This window comes from Pteropus alecto, unplaced genomic scaffold (genome assembly GCF_000325575.1).
Source record: "Pteropus alecto unplaced genomic scaffold, ASM32557v1 scaffold73, whole genome shotgun sequence".
NCBI classification, from domain to species: Eukaryota; Metazoa; Chordata; class Mammalia; order Chiroptera; family Pteropodidae; genus Pteropus; species Pteropus alecto.
The window spans coordinates 1,444,905-1,470,402 of record NW_006436284.1 but is presented as its reverse complement, the minus strand read 5'-3'; the positions used below and the strand labels follow the sequence as shown (position 1 = coordinate 1,470,402).

General features: G+C 31.6%; 1 protein-coding gene across 1 annotated transcript in view; it reads left to right on the top strand.

Moving 5' to 3' along the window:
• Positions 1–25,498, top strand: part of HCN1 (hyperpolarization activated cyclic nucleotide gated potassium channel 1) — a 330,541-nt gene that overhangs the window by 246,366 nt on the left and 58,677 nt on the right. The window contains exon 6 of the mRNA XM_015589832.1: positions 23,640–23,786. Coding sequence (XP_015445318.1) covers positions 23,640–23,786 — 147 coding nt within the window. The remainder of the gene's footprint in view (positions 1–23,639; positions 23,787–25,498) is intronic.

Sequence of the window (25,498 nt, the reverse complement as noted above, 5' to 3'; positions counted from 1 at the left end):
GATGGAAGAATAAAATGGAGGGAAGAACACGTGTCTACCATTAAGCCATATGTTGGTAAACTTGGAGTCCATTACCTAGAATGTTTCTTATGCACTGTGTCTTATCTACCAGGGGTAATGTGGTGTCTTTAAATAAATATTAGCGAAGTCAGACTATTTTCACTCTGAATAATGTATGAAATGAGCTAACTTGTGAATTTTGAATTCAGTATATTGATAATGTGAACTTGAAATACAATTTAAGAACTTTTGATATACAAATGAAGCAAGTATAAACCATTTTAATGTAAAATATTTTCAATTTTTTATTCTAACTACACCACTATTTTACTTAAAGAGCACAGACATATATTGAGATGATAATATAAGATAGATGATTATATTCTATATTCACTGCTTAAGCTTTGCCAAGTGAAATTATGGTAGATTAGTAGGTTCATTTTAAAAGAGTTCTTGCTATCCTACTTCACCAAGTTATTATTAAAATTAATGAACTAAAATTTTGAAAGTTATTTAATTGGAGAAAAGCCACTATTTAAATATTTAGCATTAGCATATTTAATGAAAAATGATCCCCATCTTCACTATTATAGTTTATTGAATGATATTAAAGAAGATCCAAGATGTCTGTTAAATTAGTCAAAATGAAATAGATTATTTTAACTTTTTCCCCAATGAGAACATAAAATACTGAATTTCATTTTAATGTTATGATTTTTTCTTTCATTTCCCAGTGGTAGGTGGATCATGAAAGTACTGAATTATTTTTTAGTTACTAACAAATATCTCACTTACTTAAAGACCAGATTGCTAGTTTTTATGACTCCCTGAATTAAGCTACACCCCTGCATTTAGCGGAAAAGCAACATGTTAAAAGTAGATGCATTGCTGTTAAAGGTAGGTGCATAGAAAGGAATCAGAAAAAAAAAAAAATCTATAAGCAGGAAACAGAAAACGATAAAAACCACATTCCACAACAAAAAAGCCAGCCAAATGGCACAGGGCAGTGTTGGGCCGCATCTCATCTATACAAATAGCTTTCAAATGGGGTTGTGATTGGAGGACTCTCATCCTGTGTCTGGGCTCCACCAAATTTTGATCAATTTATAAAATGTAATTCTACTACAATGAGCACTCCTTCTGTGTTAGTGACATCTGGCAAGCAGATTGTAAAGCTGAGATGATCCAACAGACATGAGAATTTGGAGTAATATGTTCTGTGAGTAAGAGGTGAGGAGGCTCCAAATCAGACAATCACAGTGCCCAGAAGAGAATGCCCAGTTCGTGTTTCCTGCTGTAGCAGTGAACATTGTCAAACATGCTCATAGGGCCCAAATAAAAGTACTGAAAGATGATAACTGTGGAATATTGTTTTCCAGCTTGCCCAAACTTACTTTTTTATTTTTAATTACATTTGCCATTTGATTCCTCCATATTTTTCATCCAAAACTTTAAGTACTTCAGAACAAACACAGAAATCCTAAAAAATATTGAAAGATACCTTTTAAAATATTGTAAATATTACTTAAAACATCAGGAAAATTTACAATCGACTTGAGGAATGATTATTTTGAAATATATTTAAATGTTTTTAGAGAGTGAAAGGGTAAAAGTTTTAATTATCTAGAAGTTTTCTTTTTTGGAACACTGTGCCCTGATTGGATGACTCATGCTTCCTGGTTTCTTGGCAATAATATTATAGACTCCTAGTCATGCATGCTCCAGGAAGTTGTATGTTGGAGAAATTACAAAATTTAAGAAATTAAACTTACAAATCAATTCTCTCTTCTCTTTATAAGTGATTCAGATGAACAGATTCTAAACTTTAAAAAATTAATCAAATATTCTTTATGCAATGACAGTGATAATCCCTTCTATTAGTAATCTGAAAAATCTAGCATAAAGAATTCTAGATCACCCTATTTTATGAAAATATTATAAAATAGCATTTTTATCTGTTTTAGATATTAATAATTAGAAGATGAATCTCATTTTTCATCTGTTTTAGATATTAATAATTAGAAGATGAATCTTCATGATTCTAAAGAATAATAATTTAAAAATAGTAATCTGAGAATAAGTGTCCATGGGACTCACCAGTATATATATTTAGAATATATCTTCATTAAGTGGTTAAATTATCATCCAGACAATTAATGCTATATAGACAATGTTAACATAAATATTTTCTTAACTTAAAAGCTGCTGGTTAAATTTTGTTGATGTTTTTAGTAGTTGAAAGAAGGAAGATTTTTTTTTGTTTAGTTATCCTTATCATGATTTTGCTGTCAATTAATTCACATTTGTGAGGTGAGAGGCCTGAGATCCAAAGAAATTAAATTATATTCTACCTTCATAGATCTAATTAACAGAGTGGCAGAGATATAAAATAGCCTTCTTATTTTCCAACCCAGTATGTTTTGTAGAGATGCATAGGTAATTAAAGAGAATGAAATGTTCCGAAGAATTTTGCAGATCAGCCTTTGCATTTTTCTTCTAACCTACAAAATGGACCATGACATCCACAGAAGACCCCATTGTGAGCTAAAATTACTGTTCCAAGATTATAGCATTTTTGTACACTTTTTTTGCAAAACATGGTGATGCTCAAATCAAACATTTCACAGGCAGGGTAATGGCATTGCTTAGTGGTCGAGCCCTTGTATTTAGTGAACTAGATTGTAAGCAAGCATTGTTTCCAAATATAAATAACTTTTTATTTAAAAAAGTATTTTGCCAGTGCAGTTGAGGTGCTTTCAGCTTTATAAACAGTGAATTTACACTTTAGAAAATCAATTTTCATGATTTTTATTGATTTCATAAAGTAGTACCCCACAGATTTCATATTGCTCCAAAGTGCAGTTTTTTGCTGTATTTGATATAATACAGACTTCATTCAGATACCTAAGAGAATTATTAATATTGTATTACACCCATCAATCAAATTTATACACAAACCTCACATTTATCTGAAAGAAAATGTACTTGTCACTGCAAGCAGCTTTGCAAACCTCTAGTACTGCATAAAGATCTAAAGGGAAACATGAGTGCATAATGGAGCTGTTAACCATTTATCAGGAGTTCCCAATGAACTCTTAGAGGAGTTATTTTTCCTATTTAATAATTGGAGAAACTGTGGTATAAATGGATTATAAAACTTATCTCAGGATATAGAGCATTCACTTTTTTAGAATGTGAATAGGTCAATTCCATCGATTTTACAAGCAACTTTATACATGTTTCTCAGATGTGTAAATTGGATTCTTTTCTCTGGAGTAGAAGTATATGGAAATACTACTTGGGTTAGAAATTTATATTTTTATATTTTAATATTAAAATGTTTTTGAAAAATTAGGGTTTTTGACATTATCTGGAAATAACCGATTATTTTAAGTGAATAAAAGTTAATCGTTTTCTTAGTTCCTTGTGGAATTTAAACTGAGTTGTAAATTGTAAAATATATACTCCTGTTAAAATTATAATTGCTTATTTTTTCAGGATAATTAGTACAAAAAATTGCAATAATTTGAAAGAGGTGGTGGCATTAAACATACAAAAGGTATTGGTATAGTAATCTCTAAAAAATTACCAGAATATTTGAGTGATAGCTAATGTTGGTCCTGATGTCTCCACAATGATAGGAGGGACATGCTAGGATCTACTGTTTTCCATAGAAATTTATCTGAAGTTCTTATATCACAGATTAAATTTGCGTGAGTTCTGAGAATTTCTGGGAGTTTTTTTAAGAAAAATATTAAATTATCTTCAAAGGCATGCAATTTTATGGGAACATGTCTTATTAATAGTCATTTCTGTACCTGCTAATCCTATACTTATTAAGATTTTTCTATAAGTTAATTTACATAAGGAATCTAGCCTTGTTCTCTTGAAGAAAGCTTTGTGATATCATAACAACTTCCTTCTAATGGAAAACACTGTATGATTCAGTGTAGCTGAAGATAGCTGCTAATAATTACTGTGCTCACAGCACACTTATCTTGACTGTGCCATTTTCTCTGGAAAAGGAAATAACATTTAATATTTTCTAGTTTTACAAAGAGTAAGGGAATTAACCTCACTTTGAATAAGCAGCAGGATGTCTTAATATCTTAGTCCCAGGAAATTTGCTGTGATTTAAGTAACGAAATATCTCCTTAGGATACTCTGACATCAAAATATAACATTATTGTACCTATAGTATGTAAAAGGAGGTACAAGTCTAACAAGTGCACACACTGTACAAGGAATTCATAGGTGTCTTAGGTGTCAGAGTCATCAAATCTTATGCTCTGTAGTTTTTCTTATTATTTTTGGTGGTGAAATATATATAACATAAAACTTACCATTTCAACTGTATTTTTCTTTACACATTATAAACGTATTTAATAACCCAGAACTCAGCAGTTTGGAACATTAATGTCCCCATAACATCACCCAAATATAACAAATTATTCCAGAATATCTTAGCATTCACTAGCTACCATAAAATATACAGAAAATAATGAATTTGCAATCTTCAACTCATTCTTCAAGTTCTTGCTTTTTCACTTAATATATCTTAAATATATTTCCATATTTGTCCTTTAAAAAAATTTATTTTATTGGCATAGAACACATAACATGAGATCTACCCTCAAAAAATTTTTGAGTATACATTATTGTTGACATAGATTCAATGTTGTACAGCAGATCTCTAGAGCTTATTCATCTTGCTTAGCTGAAACTTTATGCCTGTTGATTAGTAACTGCCCCCCTCTTCCTCCCCTCTCCAGTCCCTAGCCACTATTGGTCTCTTCTTTGTTTCTATGACCTTAATTCTTTTAGATACCTCATCTAACCGGAATCATGCAATATTTATCTTTCTGTGACTAGATTATTTAACTTAGTATAATGCCCTAAAGGTTTATTCATGTCCTTGCATATTACAGTATTTCCTTCTATTTTAAAGTTGCATAGTATTCCATTGTATGTGTATACCACTTTTTTTTAATTCATTCATTTTTTCATGGTCATTTAGGCTATTTCTATATCTTGGTTATTGTAAATAGTATTGCAATAACATAGGAGTGCTAATATCTCTTCAAGGACTTGATTTCAATTCTTTTGGATAAATACCCAGAAGTAGGATTGCTGGATTATATAGTAGTTCTATTTTTAATTTTTTGAGCTACTTCTATGCTGTTTTCCATAGTGGACGCACCATTTTACATTTCCACCAACAGAGTACAAGCGTTCCTATTTTGCCACACCCTCACCACTTGTTTTTTTGTTTGTTTGTTTGTTTGCTTTTTGTGATAATAGTTGCAAGGTAATATCTCATTGAGGTTTCAATTTGCATTTCCCAAATGATTAGTGACATTGATCATTTTCTCATATACCTTTTGGCCATTTGTATTTCTTCTTTGGAGGAATGTCTGTCCAAGTCTTTAGCCCGTTTTTTAATTGTTATTAGTTTTGGGGGGGGAGTTGTTTTATTTCCTTTTACTATTGAATTGTAGGAGTTTCTTATAAATCTATTTTGCTCCTTTTTTTAAAGTTATGGAATGCAACCATCACTATCCATTTCTGGAACATTTTTATTATCCCAAACGGAAGCTCTATACCCATTAAAAAATAACTTCCATCTTTCCTATTTGTTTTTATTATTAAATTTTACATAGAGTTATATTGCTGCTATTAAGTAGTAGTTGAATAAATTAGCAAATGTGGCAATAAAAAATGGAACTTAATATTGTGTTTTATAGTGCTTTGAGGAAATATTTGTTATGCTTTTCATGGAAATATTTGTTAGGTTAAGCTTTCCTCCTAGATCACATTCGGATTTATGGTAATCATGATTTTTTATTTATATTCATTTCTTGAGAAGGCAAATAAAATATAAGATCATTCATAAGACATTCATGGCAATCAAGAAATACCTTGTTGTTTAAGGTTAATTATAAAAAGTTGATTTATTTTTGTTATAGTATCATTTAAGTTTTTACTCTGGCCATTTCCTTTCATTTCCAAACCATAATGTAAGGCTATTTTGATTAATCTGTCTTTAACTATTGTCTCACAGATTGTTTGAAATTAACTATAGTTATAAAACTTAATCTTACTTTATCTATTTTGGACAATTATTTGTTGGAAATATGTGATCACTTATTATATTAGAGAATGAGTTTATTTGAGATATGGGAGCCATGGTAAAAAGCAAATTAAATAAATTTAATTTGATTTCAAATAATTAATTAATATTATACCTAAAATATTTGTGTTTCAGACTTATCTACAGTTAGGCCTTCTTTTCTCTCAGCCATTTTATGCCTTTACAATATTTCTGACTATATCGAAAGTTCTATGGGGGTCAGAAAGAGTGATTTTATATTCTATTTAATCTCTAGAGCACCAAAGAAATATGGCTTTGTTGCATAGTTAGTGCTTAACATATTTCTTAAATGAAATAAATAAAAGTTAAACAGATTTCTACATAATTTGTCTTTGGCTACTGAGATTATGAATTTAGACTCTCTTTTTTATTGTGACATTAATCAAGATTGATTTATCTCTTTTTAAACAAGACTCTTAAAAACAAACTGATTGTTGCTTATTATTATTCTTATTAAATCATTTTCTTCTTATTTTTTATGTATGAATTATTATTCTTACAATAGTAACCTCTAAACTGGTTCAACTTATATTTGGAAAAAAATCAAATAATAAAACAGAAACATTTCTTTTATGTCGTTTCAAACACAGAGAAACTAAAATCTTTACAGTGTTTTACCTTCAGGAAAAAAAAGTCTTCTCAGATACACAGTTGAAGGGTCATGTTAAGCGAATATTTTCCTAAGTAATGTTTCAGATTAAGAGGAGCAAGCATATTGTTAAAAAGTGCACATAAGAGAAAAAACAAATGCCAGTGACATAACATTGTGACATTAATGGATGGTTGGATGGATGGATGGATGGACAGACATCAGTTATGTATAGAGCTCCACATGGAGAGAAGGGTGCTCGAGCTCCCACTGAGAGATGGAGAACATGTTCTGAGGTTGCCTGGCTTCAGCCTCATCTTCAGACTTAGGAGGAAACATATGCTGTTGCTCCAAAAGGGAACAATTCTTCTTTTAGGAACATTTTCTAAACGTCTCTTTATGTGGTATCGTTAAGGAAATTGGTGTTCTCATTTATTAAATATTATAGTTAATAGGGCTGTCTTAGTCTGTTTGGGCTGCTATATCAAAATACCATAAAAGGGTGGCTTATGAAAAAACAGAAGTTAGTTTCTTACAGTTCTAGAAGCTAAGAAGTCCAAGAACAAGGAAAGCACAGGCAGATGTGGTGTCTTCTTAGGGTCTACTTTCTGATCGTAGATGGCATCTTCTTAGCTGAAATCTCATGTAGCAAAAGGCACAAGGGAGCTTTCTTTAGCCACCTACAGAAGGACATTAATTTCACTTATTCATAAAGACTCTGTCCTCATGATCAAATCACCTCCCAAAGGCCCCTCTTCCAATACCATCACTCTAGGGATTAGGTTTCAACATATGAATTGGGGGGGGCGGGGAGCATACAAACTTTCAAACCATAGCAAGAGTTATAAAAATTTAACTCAAGAATTAATCTTTTTCAAAGTATCAAATAATACTAAATCATGCTGAAAGGTATGGTGACATTGAGGATAATGAAAACTCAGCATGTTAACTCTTCAAACACCTGGTTTTATTCCTGACGTTTACTAACTAGATGTGAAATTTGTGTAAATGAATCCACCATTCTGGGCCTCTTTTCCCCATCTGTCAAATACGAGGATTGGATGCAATCACGTCTGTGGTACCCTCCAGGTCTGACTGTCTCCTTCTATACTAAATACATGATAATCTCTCTTGGACAATAACAAAAGGCACTTTAATTGTCTTTTGGGTCATCCTTACAAATGTAACTCATTAATGTACACTACCAGTTGGGGATACAGGACAAGGAAATCTTTCTTAGAATTATCGGACTCCATTTGTTCTGTATCATTGACTTTCAGGGCTTATTCTAACAATTATTTTTAATATTAAATACCGTCTTTCTACATAATCCTCTTGGGGAATTTTCTTTCACCAGTTTTGAGTTCATAGCTACAACCTAGTTTGTCATGGCATTACATATTTAGTAACTCCCAATCACACAGCTACCTGACTTTCAACAATCTCAAGGAGGTCAGTCACAAAGCAAAAAGTAATTAAGCTAAACCCGCCCCCCTGAATCTAGGGAATAAGTGTCAACATATAGGTATAAGGAGTAGTTGCATTTATTGCCTTCTTAAACACTTAACATCTTTAACTGGTTTTACCAAAAGCCATTAATTTTGTTCTAGGTTAGTTTGAGCAGATAGTCTGACAACTAAGGCTGTAGAGATTAGGTTGCAGGTTATTGTGAGCAAAACAAACCCTAAGCATTTGGAAAGTTACAATTAAAAAAAAAAAAAAGATCAGATGACAAAGGAGCTAGTGAAACACCAGCAGCAGTAGGCAAGGACAATATCGTGGAAAGACAGAAGCCCTATACATCTTAGGAACCACTGAAATGAGAAATGAAGTTAAGCAGAAACCTTAGAAAAAAGCAGTACAGAAATATGGAAAAATCCAGGCAGTAACTACTGTACTATGTATAGTATAGGAAGTGTTATTCATAATGATTACCATGAATCATCAGAACAATTTAAATTATGTTCAGTATGCTCTATTCAGAGCATATTTCAGAGCATATTTAGTATACTCTGGCCATAAATTACAGGTTTTGAGAATGATTTAGAATCACAGAGTTTTTAAGATGTTTGAGTTATGGAGTACAGAGATCTCCAAATTTGAGATCTCTGAGGGACAAAGATCATGCTCCCTTTTATTTAAAATTTTAATATGTTCATATAAAAACTTTAATTTTGTGCCCTTTCATATTTGAACTTCCTTCAACAAATTTCACAAGTGTCTTTCTTTGTGCCAGTGCAAGAAATTGTAACTAGTTAAGTTGGGCATAATTTAGGAAAATCATGTTTATTTAGCACCACTCAATGCTCTATGACATTTAATATTCAAATTTGATTTCTGTTATTTCTGTTTTACCACTTTATTAGATGGAGAAACAGAAGATCAAGGGAGTTCAGTTATTAGTTCAAGGCCATGTAACCCAAAAGTAACAAAGCTGAAATTTGAATTCAGATCTGTCTGTCTCCAAAGGGAAAGTTCTTTCTAACATATGCTGTCTCCTTCCTAAAAAATCATGTAGGAGGACATGAATATTTGCATTATCTTCAGTCCATGGAAACATATTTCTTCCTTAAATTTTACAAGACAAATTCAGTCATTTTTAAAATTAACACATTTGTTTTCATTATAAATAAGTAACAAATGCACAAGATCTCAACTAATCATAAACTGAAGAATGGAAGTTAAATTCAAGGCATATGAGAAAGTAAAAAACGATCTCAAAACCTTAATGATCTCTTATCTCTCTTAATTTATTCATTTTTTGCTTTAATCATTTCCGCCATTTACAGTTGTCTATTTCTGCTTGAGCACTTTTGTTGATGGGAGGTTACAACTTCACAGGGTACACATTTATTTTGAAATGTTTTGAACATCAAGGCTTCTATTAATTTGGCATCTGTCTCTCTAGAGCTCCTAGCACTGTCTCTAGTTCTGCCTCGGACAGCAGAACACACTAAGTCAAAACCTCTCAAATGTTTTCTTTTCCAGGATAGCATTTCTGCTTTTCTTAACAAGTCCTCATATGACATATGTTCTTCATACTACAAACTCCTGGTTGCTTTCTTATTTTAGACCAGTAGTTCTCAGCCTGGGCAGAACAGTGTACCTCCTGGAAGCCTTTAAAAAATAATAATGAAAAAAATTGCAACAGATTTTCACTGTTTCATTAATAACATATATCACGTAATCCACGGAAAATACAGGCATATATTCTGTATGTGAAGGACATGGTTCAGAATCTCAGCTTCAAAGTAAAATTACTATCTGGCCTTAGGCATATTATTTCCCTACTATGAGTTTCAATATCTTCATGAAGATACAGATACCATCATGTCTGCCCTGCCTTGCCTCCTGTGGTACTTGGGAAGAACAAATGTTCTTTATAAACTGTACATTTTCATAAAAATCTTATCATTACTATTATTATCTGTTAAATTTTTAAAACATTGATTCTTTCTAATAATGCTTATTGTCCATGTATCAGCTTATTCAATGTATTCCCTACCTTCTGCAGCCTTTTCTTACCTTTCTAGCCTTGAGATATCATTTTCCTCTTCATTATTTATTTAAATGAAAATAAGACAATCATAGAACTCATCAACAAATTCACATATTTGAAGAGCATCAATAGAAAGGATGAAAAACAGAATCCAAGTTGTTAAATGTCCTATTTGGCTCAGTCATCACTCGACTGCCATTGATTTCATTTATGTTGTATATACATAAACCAGCATTTATCTTTAGCAGCTTTATATGTTTTATGTTTAGCTTAAAACATCATCCTGCAATCAAGAGAAATTTTTTCTAGTCTTTGTTCTGTCACTAACAATCTTCTGTGACATAACAGAGTTGTAGAGAAAGTGCTGGGAAAAAAATAAAGAGGCATATGAACATAATGAATAGTAAATATTAGTCTGCTGTGGGAAAAAAAAACCAACTTGTGATTATAAAAACCTTCAAATACCAAGAAAAATATAGTAAGTTGTACTATTTAAACATTTGATTTATTTTTTAAATTCATTTAATAACCTTCTACTTACCTCTTCCTTCTTCAAACACTTGATGGTAAATTGCAGAAAAAATGTGAAACAGTTTATATATAAACACTTTTTCTAACTTAACTATAATATTATGTTGGAGATGTATATGGTCAGTGTTATCTGAAGCACTAAAAAGATCTGCTTTAGTATAGAAAAATGTTAAAGTGTTGGAATGTTATTTTTAAGATAGAAAAATTTGTAGTCAAATGTGTCAAGTTTTTCAGTTAACACCTTTATTTTATAGTAGTTTGCTGATCCCAAGTTTATTTTCATTTTCAGGAATTCTATTCTTATCTGTTATTTTATGTGAGAATATTAGAGAAATATATTTGCTTTTAATCGAATGTTTGACGAGTTGATTGTTTCATATAAACATATCTATTTGAAGAACAAAAAGTCTTTTGTTTTTTACATTGTAGTATTTTAATATACTCTTTTAACAGTGAACTAGAGCCATAGTGCTATATTTTTAAAGGAAATATAATCTCATACCACTTTCGTTTTTCCCAAGTAAAAATTAGCTGAGTCTGTTTGAATTCCACCCAATGAAAGAAAATTTTTAGTCAGATTTTGAGTCCTCTAGCAGAGTATTTGTTGCTGTCGTCGTTGTTACAAATGTGAAAACTTGATTTAACAAAATACAGAACTAAAATTATCCATTCCTAAAGGTTCTCCTACATCAGTCTTAGCTCGGCTGGAGCTATAATTAAATTCCTTTAACATTCATGATCCAGAATGATCAATTAAGTCAATGATTTTCACACTTCTTTACCAAGTACAAGTAAAATGCAGAGAAACTTAAACACATACACTGGAGTGTTTCGGAGTATAGACTAAAGCCACTTGTCTCGATATGAAGATTTATTTAAAAGTTCAAAATTTACAGTATATCCTACAATTTATCTTACTTTAATGCTACAAGTCTTTAAATTTCTCACCACCGAGGAAATCTGATGATGCAAGAAGATTATATATATATTATATATGGATAATTTTTGTCTTCTCTGATACTCTTATACAACTCTTTCTCATATTTCCAGGCTTAAGACATCAAGCAGATTGGAGCTCAGTGAGCAAGTGAGATAATAACAGGAGAAGCAGCAGGAAGCTAGTCCACATATGCCTTTGTAGATTATTGAAAGACTTCAGCTTTACTCTAAGACTGGAATACTGGGAAGATTTTAAACAAAAGCATAACGTGGTCAGATATATTTTAGAAAAATAACACTGGTTAAGAATAAATTATGAGCATTCAAAAAGTGAAGCAGAAAGACCAGTTAGAATTTGAAGTCATTAATATAAGAGGTGGCGAAGACTTTGACCAAGTTTGTAGGAATAGAGATGAATATTTAAATATATTGTAAAAGCAGATCCAGGAATATTACTCAGCAATAAAAAATAATTTTTAAAAGTCTACCGATATATGCAACAACATGGATATATCTCAGAAACGTTATGCTAAGTGAAAAAACACCAAATGTAAAACATTACATATTGTATTATTTCATTTATGTAAAATTCTAGAATAGGCAAAACAAGTGCCAGAAAACAGATCAGTATTTTCCTGGGACCAGTGTTGAGAAAGTGAGATAAGCGTAAGGGAGAATGAGGGAATTTGAGGAGAGATGAAAATGTTCTAATACTTGGTCATGATGGAGATTACTCATGGAAATATATACTTAAAGTGAGAATTTTATTCTACATATGTTAGACTTCAGTAAAGCCGTAAAGATAAAAAAAAAAAAAAGTTCATCGAATAGGATTTGCTGACATAAGTGGTGTATGAGAGAAAGTGATACGGCAGAATCAACTGCAGTAGTTTTGGTCCGAGCTACTGCTAGAAAGTCATGATTATTGTATATACAGAGATGAGATCTGGTGTGATAAGATAAGCTTTGTGGGGAGGATTTCGGCTTTGGATGTGTTAAATGTGAGCTGCTTATTACACATATAAGTGGAGATACCATTAAAGTGAATCTGGATTGAAAGAAACCTAGTCTGCAGCTATACACTTAGGACTTATCAGTCTATATTTACTATTTAAAGCCAGGAAACTAGAAGCCAACATTCTCTGTCAATGAATGTTGATACAAAAGAAAAGAGAAGTGCTAGAATAATTTTCAAACTCCTACATCATTTATCATTTCTATTTAGATGTCTATTATCCACCTCAGCTGCCCAGCTAAACTGTAGGAAAATACCTGGCTAAACACCTTGCTAAAAAGATATTTCACTAGCAATGTCAATTGATAGAATGTGTCTCCTTAAGATCATTCAGCCCTAAGAAAAGAAAAAAGAGATCGAACTTGTGTCATCATCTTGAAGCCTCAGTTTATTTTGAGAAATTGTAACTCAAGGGCATAAATACTTACCAAGTGAAACAGAATCTATACTGCTCCTATCAGAATAAACTAACAAAAAATCTTACTGATTATTAGAAAAAGTGTAAACCCCTGCCCCTTTATGATTGAGTGGAACAAGACTTGAAACTTGTTCACTTTGCTGTTTCTGCTCACCTGACTTTGACTACAGATATCCAGTTGGCCCATTTCCTAGATCCACTTCTTCACTTTGCTTGTCCAATAACAACCAATTCAATACCTGCCTGACAGCACATGTGTTTTGACTCATCTTCATATTGTGCCTGACACCACTGGTCTGTGGTTGGTCCTTAGTATTTTAGTAAGTAGCTGTTCTCATCTTCTGCTAAGATGTTTCCTTGGCAAGCTTTGTCTTGTATTGTCTTGCTAAATGGTTCTAACTTTAACGAGGCACTTTTGAATTTATGCTATATCTTAAATCTTTGTCTTCTCTTACCGCTTTAAGAAATATATTTTGGAAATTACGATGTTGGCTTGGTTTTGGAAAGCCAGACAAATTTATATCAACAAATGACTATTAGTTTCTTAGTGTTTGAGTTGATAAAGTCTAGATCCTTTTCTTTTATAAATTTCATGACTGATTTTCTGAAAGTATCTCCTTTCCTTTGGTATTATTAGTCATAATGTTTATGATGCTGTCTCACCATCACACATAAAACAATAGATATTAATAAGTCATTTCCAGTTCAAACTACTATTTGTTCAATTTGCACATATAAACTAATATTCAGAAATCCATATTTCTGTATGTTGATATGTAGATACACATATGTTTGTATGTTGGTGTATGTGTCTGTATTTTCTTTTGAAACCGATACATTTTATTAAAAGTCTGGACCTTGCTTAAACAAGACCCTTGTGCCTTTTCTCATTCTGCAGTGCTGTACTTAGCACTTTCTTCTAATAATGTCTCCTTACTTTCTGGTAGGATTTACCAAAGGTTATTTTAGTAATTATATACTGTAGCTTCCCCCAATGGATTAACACAGATTTTTGAATTGTTCTGTGGTGAGACTGACAACTGATCAATACTCAGGTTTGAAACATGGATTTTGACTGGCTGTGTTTTATACATGTTTGTGCTGCTTCATTGCTTCTTGCTACCACATCATGTCAGACTTACTAAGTACTGTAATCACATCCATTTTAAGCTTGTTTTATAGTATGCACTTAAAAAAATTATGCTTTTAATTTGAAAGGAAAAATTAATCTTTATTAAAATTATTCACTTTTGAAAAACAAATTAATCCAAAGGGGTATAAATTTTAAATATTACAAAAGCTCCTTTTTACATCGAATATGTTGTTTCTCCATGGTAATTTGCTAGTGACTCATTAATTCATTGTCTTCTTTTAATTATTCTCCAGATGATATTTACTTTTAGTAAGTGTTGTGTATCCTCAGACATTCAGTTGCCTTAAATTTGGAAAGCCATGGACAGTGAAATAGAAACAGTTTCATTAAAAACAAATGAGATATTTTCAAAAATAAATCAAACTGTTACTAATACTAAGAAATATTTTGACCAAAAATAATGAAGACTATCGGTGATATTTGAATGACATATTTAGTTTCAAACTATTAATCTTTTTAATGTACTTATACAAGGTTTATGTAAATAATTTATCATACATCACTAAAAGCTTAAAAAAATGGTTGAAAGTGGTAGAAAGAGGTTATTGGTAATACACTATTAAAAGAAATGGTCAACTCTTTATTACAGAGAGTGAATATATCTTCTCAATGGAGGTTTGTTTAACAAAGAGCAGTCAGAGAGGATAGAGGAAACTAAACCTGCATTTTTTCCTTTGAAGGATCACACACACATCACACACACAGGACATAATGTGGCAACAGTCAGTGCTCCCAATTTTTAAAAAACACATTTTAATTAGTGTACACTATCCCAATTATTAGTCTAAAACCTGCAATCATGGTTAGCCTGTAAGGTTTAACCTTGGTGTGAAATATTGCCTGTAGATTTATGACAGTCTTCATAGTTTAGAAAATACTTTGTCCTTCACTATCTAATTTTTGAAAATTAAATGATACATGGTTTAAAGTTAAAGTTAATGAACAAAGTTATGGATCTTTTCAATTACTTCAAATATGGCATATTGTCCTCCTTGGAGAAAAACAAAAGACAAGACATTTTATCACAATAAATAGGTGTTTGATTTTTCTCTTCAATGTATAATTAGAATTTTTAAAAAAGAAGTAAGCATTTACATGTTTTACATATATTTGGACTTACCAAAGAAAAATGGCATTTTTGCTAGTACTTCAAATATGTACTTCAAATCTAGTTCCCAATCAAGACTAACCAATATCGTTTACAAATCGGAATGTTTAGAACATATGCAACTAATCAATTCAGCAAATATTGAACATCTACTACATGCGAGTCACTGTATTAGAAAATAGAGATACAACAGTGAGAAGACAGCTCAAGTTACTTATGGACTAGTAGAAAATACTTCAGGGAACTTATGATCTAACAGAGAATATAGGCAATTAATAAGCAATTGCAATAGTGAGAAAAGAGTCAGGGTGTGGCCTTGGTACAGTGGGAGCATAAACAACTCATGTAGTCTAATCTAGATCTTTACTACTGTGATTTTCTGAAAAGCAGCATAAACATCATCTAGGACAGTGTTAGAAATGACAAATCTCAGTTCCAACTCCATCTACGTTGAATGTGAATCTTGATGTGAATGAGATCCCTGTGTTATTTGAGTATACATTAAAGTTTGAGTTAAGTATTAGGGAAATATACTCAGAGAAAGTAACATTAAAAATGAGCTCCCAAGTAGCAATATGGTTAGTTTATGGAGGATAAAGGTAAAATATATTGGAAGCAGAGAGATGATTGTCTCCTAAATCAGATCTGTAGTTTAAGTTGCTGGTTGGATAGAGAAGGTATGAGGGAGAAGGAAGATGATTTCAATTTGAGTATGTTGTATTTGATATGCTTTTGAGACATGTTTTAAAGATAGATGTTTAAAAGGAAGATGGACATGTGAATCTGGAGAAGAGTTAGTTCTCTGCTGGAGCCTTTGACCAGGAAATTGGTGTTACATTACTAGTAACTGAAGTCAGGTGAATGGGAAAGATTGTTCAATGAAAATACATGAGGTGAAAAATAATTTAAAGGCCTTGGGCATAGCCCTTGGGAACACCATCATATAAAGAGATGTCAGCAAATAAGACTGCAAAGAGCAGTCAGAGAGGATAGAGGAAACAAGAAGAGTATATGGATGGAGAAGCCAAGAAGAGTGTATGGATGGAGAGCATGTGGATAAGATGTCTCTAGGAGGAAAGGATCAATAGTAATATTGTCTTAGTATGAATTCTCCCACAAGAGCCTAAGAAAAGGATTTGGGTGTAAGTAATTTATATTGAGGAGTAATTCCAAGAAGCATAATGGGGAAACAGGAAGAGTAAGACTGGGGAAAAGGCAAAGCCAATGAAGCATATTTTATTGCGATGTTTTCAATATGGGCAAGTCAGACTTGGTCCTACTGAGACCCTTGAGAAACCATGCAGAATGCTCCTTAGAATTCTCTCTCTGAAGGAAGGTTGGCTATGACATAAATCTGTAGACTCAAGTCACTTATTTGTTATATGTTGCCCTGGGTAATGTTACCTACACCTCTCCCCATCCCAAAACTTCCATGCAGCTGTAGATTGAGCTAAGAATTTTTCCTAAGATTCTCAGAAATCCTTGAGGCAGAAACCCTGAAATGGACTATCCACCATAGGTATGTTGAGGTCAGAGGCTGGCCAGCTTTCAAGGATAGGAGGGTTGCATGGGGCATGAGTAGCATCAGCTCATAGTGTTCAGTGATGTTCACATACCAAATGAGAGTATCTTTGCAAATTATCTAAGTATCATGGTAATCACTGAGAAATCATGGAAATGTAAGAGTATAATTAGTGGAACAGAAGGAATGTAAGCTATAATTCAATGTTTAGAGTTTTAATAAGCAGTAGGCAATGACATAATGAGTGTAGACCACCCTTTCAAGAATTGATTGAGAAACGGAAGGAGGAAAATGGTGTGGTAGGTGGAAGGTTATTTGTCTCAATTGAGAGCCATTTTTTAAAGACAGGGATATCATGTACTAAGTAAGAATACAAATTATGGATCCAGATTGCTTAGGTTTGAATCCTGGTTTCAACACTAATTAGCTTTGTCAATCTATACAAATTATTTAAATTATCTGTGCCTCAGTTTCCTCATCTATAAAGTGAAGATAATGTTAGCAATCTCATAAGGTTGTTCCAAGGATTAAATAGGCAAATGTGAGTAAACTATCAGTTGAGTGCCTGGAAAATAGTCTATGATATCCAAGGGTTAGATATTATTATAATTGTGATGATGATGATGATGATGATGGATGATGATGATGATGATGATGATGATGATTAGTTATTTTAACTGGAAGATGAGTATATTTAAAGGCTATTTGGCTTGAGCCAATATATAGAGAGAAAATTGAAGATATAAGATAGAAACAATAGCAGATAGGGTAATGTTTCTGAGGAAAGATGAGGAGAAGATATTCAAACACAGCTGAAAGATTAATTTCAAATGAGAGAAAAAATCAATTTTCCATTGTTACAAGCAAGGAGAGAGGAAGAAAATAGATTTATTTCTAAATGAGTTAATAGATGTTCTTGTGTGAAATCTATTTCTTTTTGAAATTTTAGGTAAGGCATCATCTGTGAATGAAAGAAATTGTTGGGGAAGTACAATAAAAGCATAAAATGTTTTAAATAGTCATATTGAAAAATGAGAGCATGATTAGTTTACCATGATATGTCAGTCTGTACTCTTAAATTAAGGTCAAAATCATTTTCACACACACACCAAGAAAAACTGCAATAATAAAGATCAAAGCCATTTAGAGCAGTAAAGCATGCTAAAGGATATTTTAAATATCCAAGTATTGATTTTAACTCTATTGTAATGATAATAATGACTTTTTCCATTTCTAGCAAAATACCTCCTCTACTTTATTTTGTAATTGCTATAAAGTTAACTTTCTAAGAATGTTTTATATGTAAACAATTTATTTAATTGGCAATTAAACATTTTCTTCTAATTGCTAAATACAGCGAAATCTCAATTTTTTTTTTTCAATTACTTGCTTTGTTGTCTTAAACAGTGTTACACTGACTTTTGGAAAACTTTTTGGAAGCTGGCCATTTTCAAACCAAACCTAAAATAAAAAGAAAGAAAGAACTACGTAGCACAAAAAATTTCAAGTTTTTTTAAATTTTGATTTTATTTTTAAATATACACAAGTATAGTTCACTTTAAAATATCTGAATGGATAGCACTGGTTTCCATAAACGAGAGGGCAAGTGTGTTTATAATGAAAGTGATCACTCTGGACAGAATAATAATTTTTATCTAGTAATATTTTCTGTAGGATTTTAAGATCATCCGTTAAGTTCTAATTTTTATAGTTTTACAGGCTAAGTAGATATTTATTTGCCATCACAAAAAGCTTTCTCCATATCTCAAAAGCTGAAGAATTCACTCTCTTATGAAGAAACCCATGTTTTATTACCTAGTTTTCTGAAACAGATAAAGAAGAATGAGGATAAAATGGAATTATCACACTCAAACTTCTGTAGAAAAAAATAACTTTACAACCATCTGCTTTACTTCATGTGTGATTTATTCTTAATTTTTTTCCATTTAATATATTGGAAGTCAAATTTAAGTATAGTAAGATACTTTTATTATAATATGATTTATGCTGATATGACCGCGCTCCTTAAAAGATTTTTTAAAAACAACCGAGAATCTATTTTTGCTTAAAGAAAATTATATCCTCTGTAAGGATGAATGGAAGATTTTGCTGTACTTATAGCATAGTTCTTGAAAATGATTTAATCCTATGGTAAACATTTTAGAAATATTTGTTAAATTCATTTGCATATAAACTAGATGTTTATACACACACACACACACACACACATACACACACACACACATATAAAGGACTAGTTTATTTTTAATTGTAGGTTGAAATAAAATCCATGGCTTCAGTTACCATGTAAATAAATGGCAATATGAAAAATACCTTTGTAAAATATAAAATAGCTTAGTCATAAATCCAATGACGATTGGCTTAAATATTAAATAATACAAAGATAAAAGTGATTGATGATTGATTATTGGTCTTTGAAGCGCAGTTTTAAATATTTTTTTATTAATTATCATTTTTTGAATTACATTTAAAATCTACAACATGTAATAATTAGAATATAAAATTTACACCAATTCTTCATTCTATAGGAAAAATATCATTTCCAACACCAATTTTACAATGTTATTTATATTGAGCATGAGATATATATTTTAATTCAACTGAATTGTTAACTATTTGCTATTTAATAATTTTCCCCATAATTACCTCTAAGTAGAATAATGTTTTAATAGCATAAGTAAATTAGGCATAGTTTATACTAAAAGTGTAATTCGATTTTTTTTTTAATTCATTGCCCTCTATTTTTTGAGTGCCATTTACAAAGATGTTGTCTTCCTGTATTTTTTTTAAATAAAACTATTTCAAAAATAAAGACAATAAAAAATTTGTTTTTAGAGATAAGAATTGCTGTCATGTTACCTTGAAAATCACAATAAATTTATAGTTCTTAAAAATCTCATGATAACATCTATCTCTGTGGCAAATCTGTTCTAATGTCAGGAAATGAGAGATGTCCGAAAGCCTTCGTGTATTAATGAGCACTAAAAGGCAACACAAAAGGTGTTTAGTTAGTACACCTTTGTTTTCCTCTTTTTGTTTGTTTTTCGCCTTAAAAAATTATGTTTGACATATGCTGGAAATGCATAATACAAAGTGAAATATTCAGTAAAAATTTTTAAATCCCTACCTAATATTGTTTATATTTAGTATAATAATCTATGTATATTTTTATTTTTATTTTTATTAAATGAACATTATAAGTTATGAGAGTAATACATATATACATAGATTTATGTCGATATTTATTCATAATAAATTCATTATTTGAAGTACTGCTATTTGCTCAGGATTTTATTAAAGTAAAACTAAATTTATTATCTAATGAGATTCCATATAAATACCTTGAGGAATTCAGTGTTTAATATGCTAATACTACTTAAGAAACATTTATTCTTAGTCATCTGTCATAAAACTGGTAGAGTTATTGCTAAACAGGGTATCGTGATGTTTTAAGTTTTAATCAAGGCATAAATAAATTGATCTTAGACATAAATGTAGGAATTCAGTTTTTCTGACTGAGGTTACCCGAGAGCATTTACTTTTGTCTCCAAAGACTGTGCTGCACTCTGGCAAGGAGGCTGAGTTTTGGTAGCAATGACCTGTAATAATCATTTCTGAAATCATTTGGAGTCTCCTTACATAAAAAACTTTTAAAAATGATGAAATAACAATTATTGTGTCAGTCTTAAATTATACATAGACATCCCACAGATTAAGCGTCTGCTGTTGGCATGGATTACATTATAAAAAATGTCCTGAGATATCATAAAACATTACTGTATAGTAATTCAATGATTCCAGAGAAACAGACTTCAGGAAAAAGTTAAACTACTTATATGTAATGTTTTCTAGATTTGAGGATTAGAGTTAGAATCATAAACTGAGAGGTCTATTTGATTTAATGAGTAATTATAAATAACTTACTAATTTTTATTTTTTATGTAATTTGCTCTTATAGTAAACTGAAAAGCATAATTTCTGATCCCTCTCTTCCAGGAATATTCAATGTATAAAATGGTGCTGAATACCTGAAGGCTATCTATTGTTTTAGTGCAACAAAGATTGATACCTAAGATTGATACCAAAGATTGAATTTCCAAATTCACTGGCCACATTCCAGTACCTCTTTTCTTAGAATATACTCCTTTTGAGCACTCCCCACTTGAAACTTTATCTTTCTTCGGATTCTGCTAATAATTTTTTTTTCGGATTCTGCTATCACATCTTACTGGCTAATATCAGTTCTCTCAACTGGATCAACTTTCATGACTCAACTACTTTTAAAATATAAGTTCTACTTTTTGTCTTTTTTCCTCCTCATTTATTACATCCTCCCTCAGTGATCCCTTGTCATTGACTATGTGTATATTTTTTCTTCTGAGTGGCTGACCTACATATAAGCATTAAAATGTACCATGGACATCTTAAACTTAACTTGTCAAAACTGAATTTCTTTTCTTTCCCTGACTCTCACTCAAATGTGCTTTCTTATGTCCTAAGATAACATAGTACTTGGCATATAGAAGTGGTTCTGATATTTTAGTGTGTGGAGAGCCTGTTAAAACACAGACTGCTAGCGTTTCTAATTCAGAGTTTCTAATTCAGTAGGTCTGGGGTGGAGACTACAAATGTGCATTTCTAACAGGTCCCCAGGTGATATTGATATTTGGCAACTCCGCCATATTGACACAGAGCAATCAAGATTTGTTTGATCAATAATTACTATGAGTCAATGAATGGTTTAGAGGCATATTATAGGCTCAAAAAACAAGCTTAACACAGTATGAATAAATGACAAGAGATATTTATAGAACTTTTGTCTGAAAGAACAAGGAAGATCATTTGGTTTAACATCCTCGTTAATTTAGTAATCTGAAGTCTAAAAAGATTAAATGATTTTTGTAAGGAAAAAGAAATAGATTCAACCAACCCTGACTTTCCATAAAAATAAGATAGCTGCATGTGTAACATTTATTTAGCTAATTAAAGATTAGTTTTCCAATTTCAAAGACAGACATAGAGCAGATTATTGTTTTCTCTAAATGAGTAGACATTTGCTCATAGGCACAGATTTTCCCCAAAATGAATAAAATACTGACAAATTTTAACGCTGCTTCCATAACCCTAAAATGCACACAAAGAATTGAGAAATCTAGAACTTAATATTCTGGTTAAGATTAAAGATCTCACCACTCAAAGCAGTGTTCGGGCAAGCAGTTTGTTGACAAAAATTAGTAGAGATGATTTGACACAGACTAGTACTGAAGAAATGAATCTTTTATTTGGCCAGAACGGAAAGGACTTTCATCAATGCAGTAAGTGTCCAAACTGTAGAGGTTCTGTTGTCTGAGCTGTTTTATTATCTTCCCAAGTTTGGATATTTGACAGGACTCACTGGACTCCACAGACTATACTCATATTAGACTTTTGTTTAAAGGCAAAGGACACTGTGCAGCAGAGAAAAAGAACACAGACAAGCATCAGAGGCTCAAGGGTCTTTCCCCAGCATGAGCTCCCTGTGGGTTCAATCTTTTGGGGCACCTGGAGTTGGCTGTGTCTCTGGCTCTTATTCCAGTTTTATTACCTGCTATATTATTTGTACTCAATTTTATCATCTGTACAATAAAACTAACTTTGGAGGCTTTAACTAATTTTTTCATTGTTGTCTCGTGACCACCTGCATTTGAGATGTTGAGGTAATTTCTCAGACTTAAATGTGTATGAGTCATCTAGGGATCTTTTTAAGATGCAAGTTCTGATTTCACAGGTCTGAGATGAAGCCCGAAATTCTCATCTAATAAGCTCCCAGGTAACATCCATGCTCCTATGTTCTTGTTCGGCTAGCAAACCAACTCATTTGGAAAAAAAAAAAAAGAAAGAAAGAAAGTATATATGTATGTGTATAAGAGTGTATATGTCAATGTACAAAGGCAGCTACATCAAGGAAATCGATCTCTGGAGTTAAGGCTGAAAATCTGCATTGCCAAAAGGCAAGTCCACCCCAAGTTTTATAAACAATCAAGTTTAAGAATTACTTGGTTGAATGAACTTAAATGTTTAAGTTAACCCAGCTGTAAAATTATGTAGATCTAATCTTACCCTGATGTTCTCTTAAATCTTCAATTGAAGGAGGCTTAATTATGACATATTCTCTTACTTCACAGGAATCTGTGTTTCTTGAGTGTCTATGACTTGCAAATAATTGCCAAGCTCTTTGCCTCTGCATTCAAAATTTAATTAGGTCTGATCTTTTGCTGTAAGATAAAACCTTTTGTACTATCCAAAATTACAACATTCTTTCTTCAGATGAAGAGCCAAAGAGCAACTTCACACTTCTTTTAGAACTCAGCTAAAAATAAAATCCAAAAAAATAGCATCACTTTATTTTTCTTGCCGTATCACTGGCTTTCTGAGGCTACACTCTTAAATTCACTCTGAACTCCTTTTGTGCTTCCTCTCCATAACATTCCAATTTGTTACAGGAAATATTTACCTAAATAATTGCCTTCTACAGTATGTGATGCAGATTAGGTACATTACTACCTAGTAAGTCCATTAGTTTCTTCCCCTTAAAGAATTTCTTCTCTTTGTTATCGTTATTCAGGTTATTGAGTGTAGCACAGAAAAGTAACATGGTGATTTTTCATACAGGCTCATGATGTTTTTTAATTTCCTATTTTCTTTTTCTTACAGTATAAGCAAGTGGAGCAATACATGTCATTCCATAAGTTACCAGCTGATATGCGTCAGAAGATACATGATTACTATGAACACAGATACCAAGGCAAAATCTTTGATGAGGAAAATATTCTCAACGAACTTAATGATCCTCTGAGAGAGGTAAGATTTATAGTCCTAGATCTTCTTGGTACATGGTCACTATTTATTTTCTCTTTTGATGGGAAATTCTCAAGCCCATATTATAACATCACTCAAAAGAAAAATCAGAATTAAATGCTAAGACATCTTGTTTGCCCTTATTCTTTCGTATGTTTTCCCATATACAGGCTTTTAATTCTTTTAAAAAGTACTAGAAAATTGTTATTCTAATTATGATTCTCATAACTGTTTTATTTTCAGTGTAACTAGCTATCAGAATTCTTTCTTGTGTCCTCATTGTCTATATCTTCCCAATCTTCCACTCTTCAACTTATTCTTACCTATTTCTTTATCTTCTTTTTGATTTCTATTTTCTTCCCATGTTCATTTTCCCTGTTCATCCCCTGGACTCTGATCAGAAACTAACATGACCTGCTGCAAGTAATTCATTTCTTATTAGCTCATTAAAACACTTTTAGGACTAATAATGACTTTCTTAAACAGCTTTTAGGACTAATAATGACTTTATTACATAGCATATATATAAAGTCATTATTAGTCTTTAAAGATAATGACTTTATTACATAGCATATATATATGATAATGACTTTATTACATAGCATATATATATAGCATATAAAGATAATGACTTTATTTTATAGCATATATATATGCTATGTAGTATATGCTATGTATATATGCTATGTAATAAAGTCATTATCTTCCATCACTAAATCATTTATCTTTAAAGTCTCTTTGAAAGAGCTTTAGTTATTTTCTCAAGTCATTTAGACTATAAAACTTAGGTTCTTTTTTGAATCTTTCTCTGCTTTTCACATCCAATCAATCACCAAATGCTATCAATTAATCATGCTAATATATCTTATGCCCATGCCCTTGATTCCTTCTCCAATACCATCACCCTAACCATATTTCTCTAACAGGAACTAGCTGCACCATACTCATAGTTGCCTTCCAGCCTTTGGTCTCTTTTCTTTACCTTTTAAAATTTCATCAATATCAGAGTAATCTTTTTTTAATGGATACAAGCTGGTCATTACTCTGCTCTGAAACTTTCAGTCTTTACATTACAAATTAAATCAAATAAAGCCACCTTAGGCTTATATTCTAGCCTTTCTGTGCTCTGACCCCAACTAAATCTCCAGCTTTCCTTTTCCTTCCTGCCATCCATGTTCCAAAGTAGCCTACAGCCAAACTATGCAGCTTGCTGTTTTGCAAAAATCAATTATAATTTTTCACCCTTGCATTACTTTTTCCAGAAACGTCTCTCATCTTTTAGCAAAATCTAGTTCAAATAATAGTTCTTTATTTTTACCTTCTTTGATTTCCCAGACTAGATAGATCTGATCACTCTTTTCTCTGACCCTGCAGTGTACTGAGTCAGTAAATTTTCTGTGTTATTTATTCATTCTGTCTGTTACCACTATTTTTTTCACAGTTGATTTCTCCACTTTTGTCTTGAAAGTTCCTTAAAAGCAAATGCTATTTAGTCTGTATTTTAAATTTTTCTTGAAATTCCTACTACATCTAGCGTATATTAAATTCTCAATATTTTTATTACAACTAATATTCTCACTAATTTTAACCATCTTACACATTTCTGCATCAACTAAAAGTTATTTGTATTTTTTAGTTTGCTTTTTTTTGAAAATCCTTAAGATATCAGTTGAGTTCTAGCAATAAAAGGAGCCGTGTCTGCTATGCTGATTAGC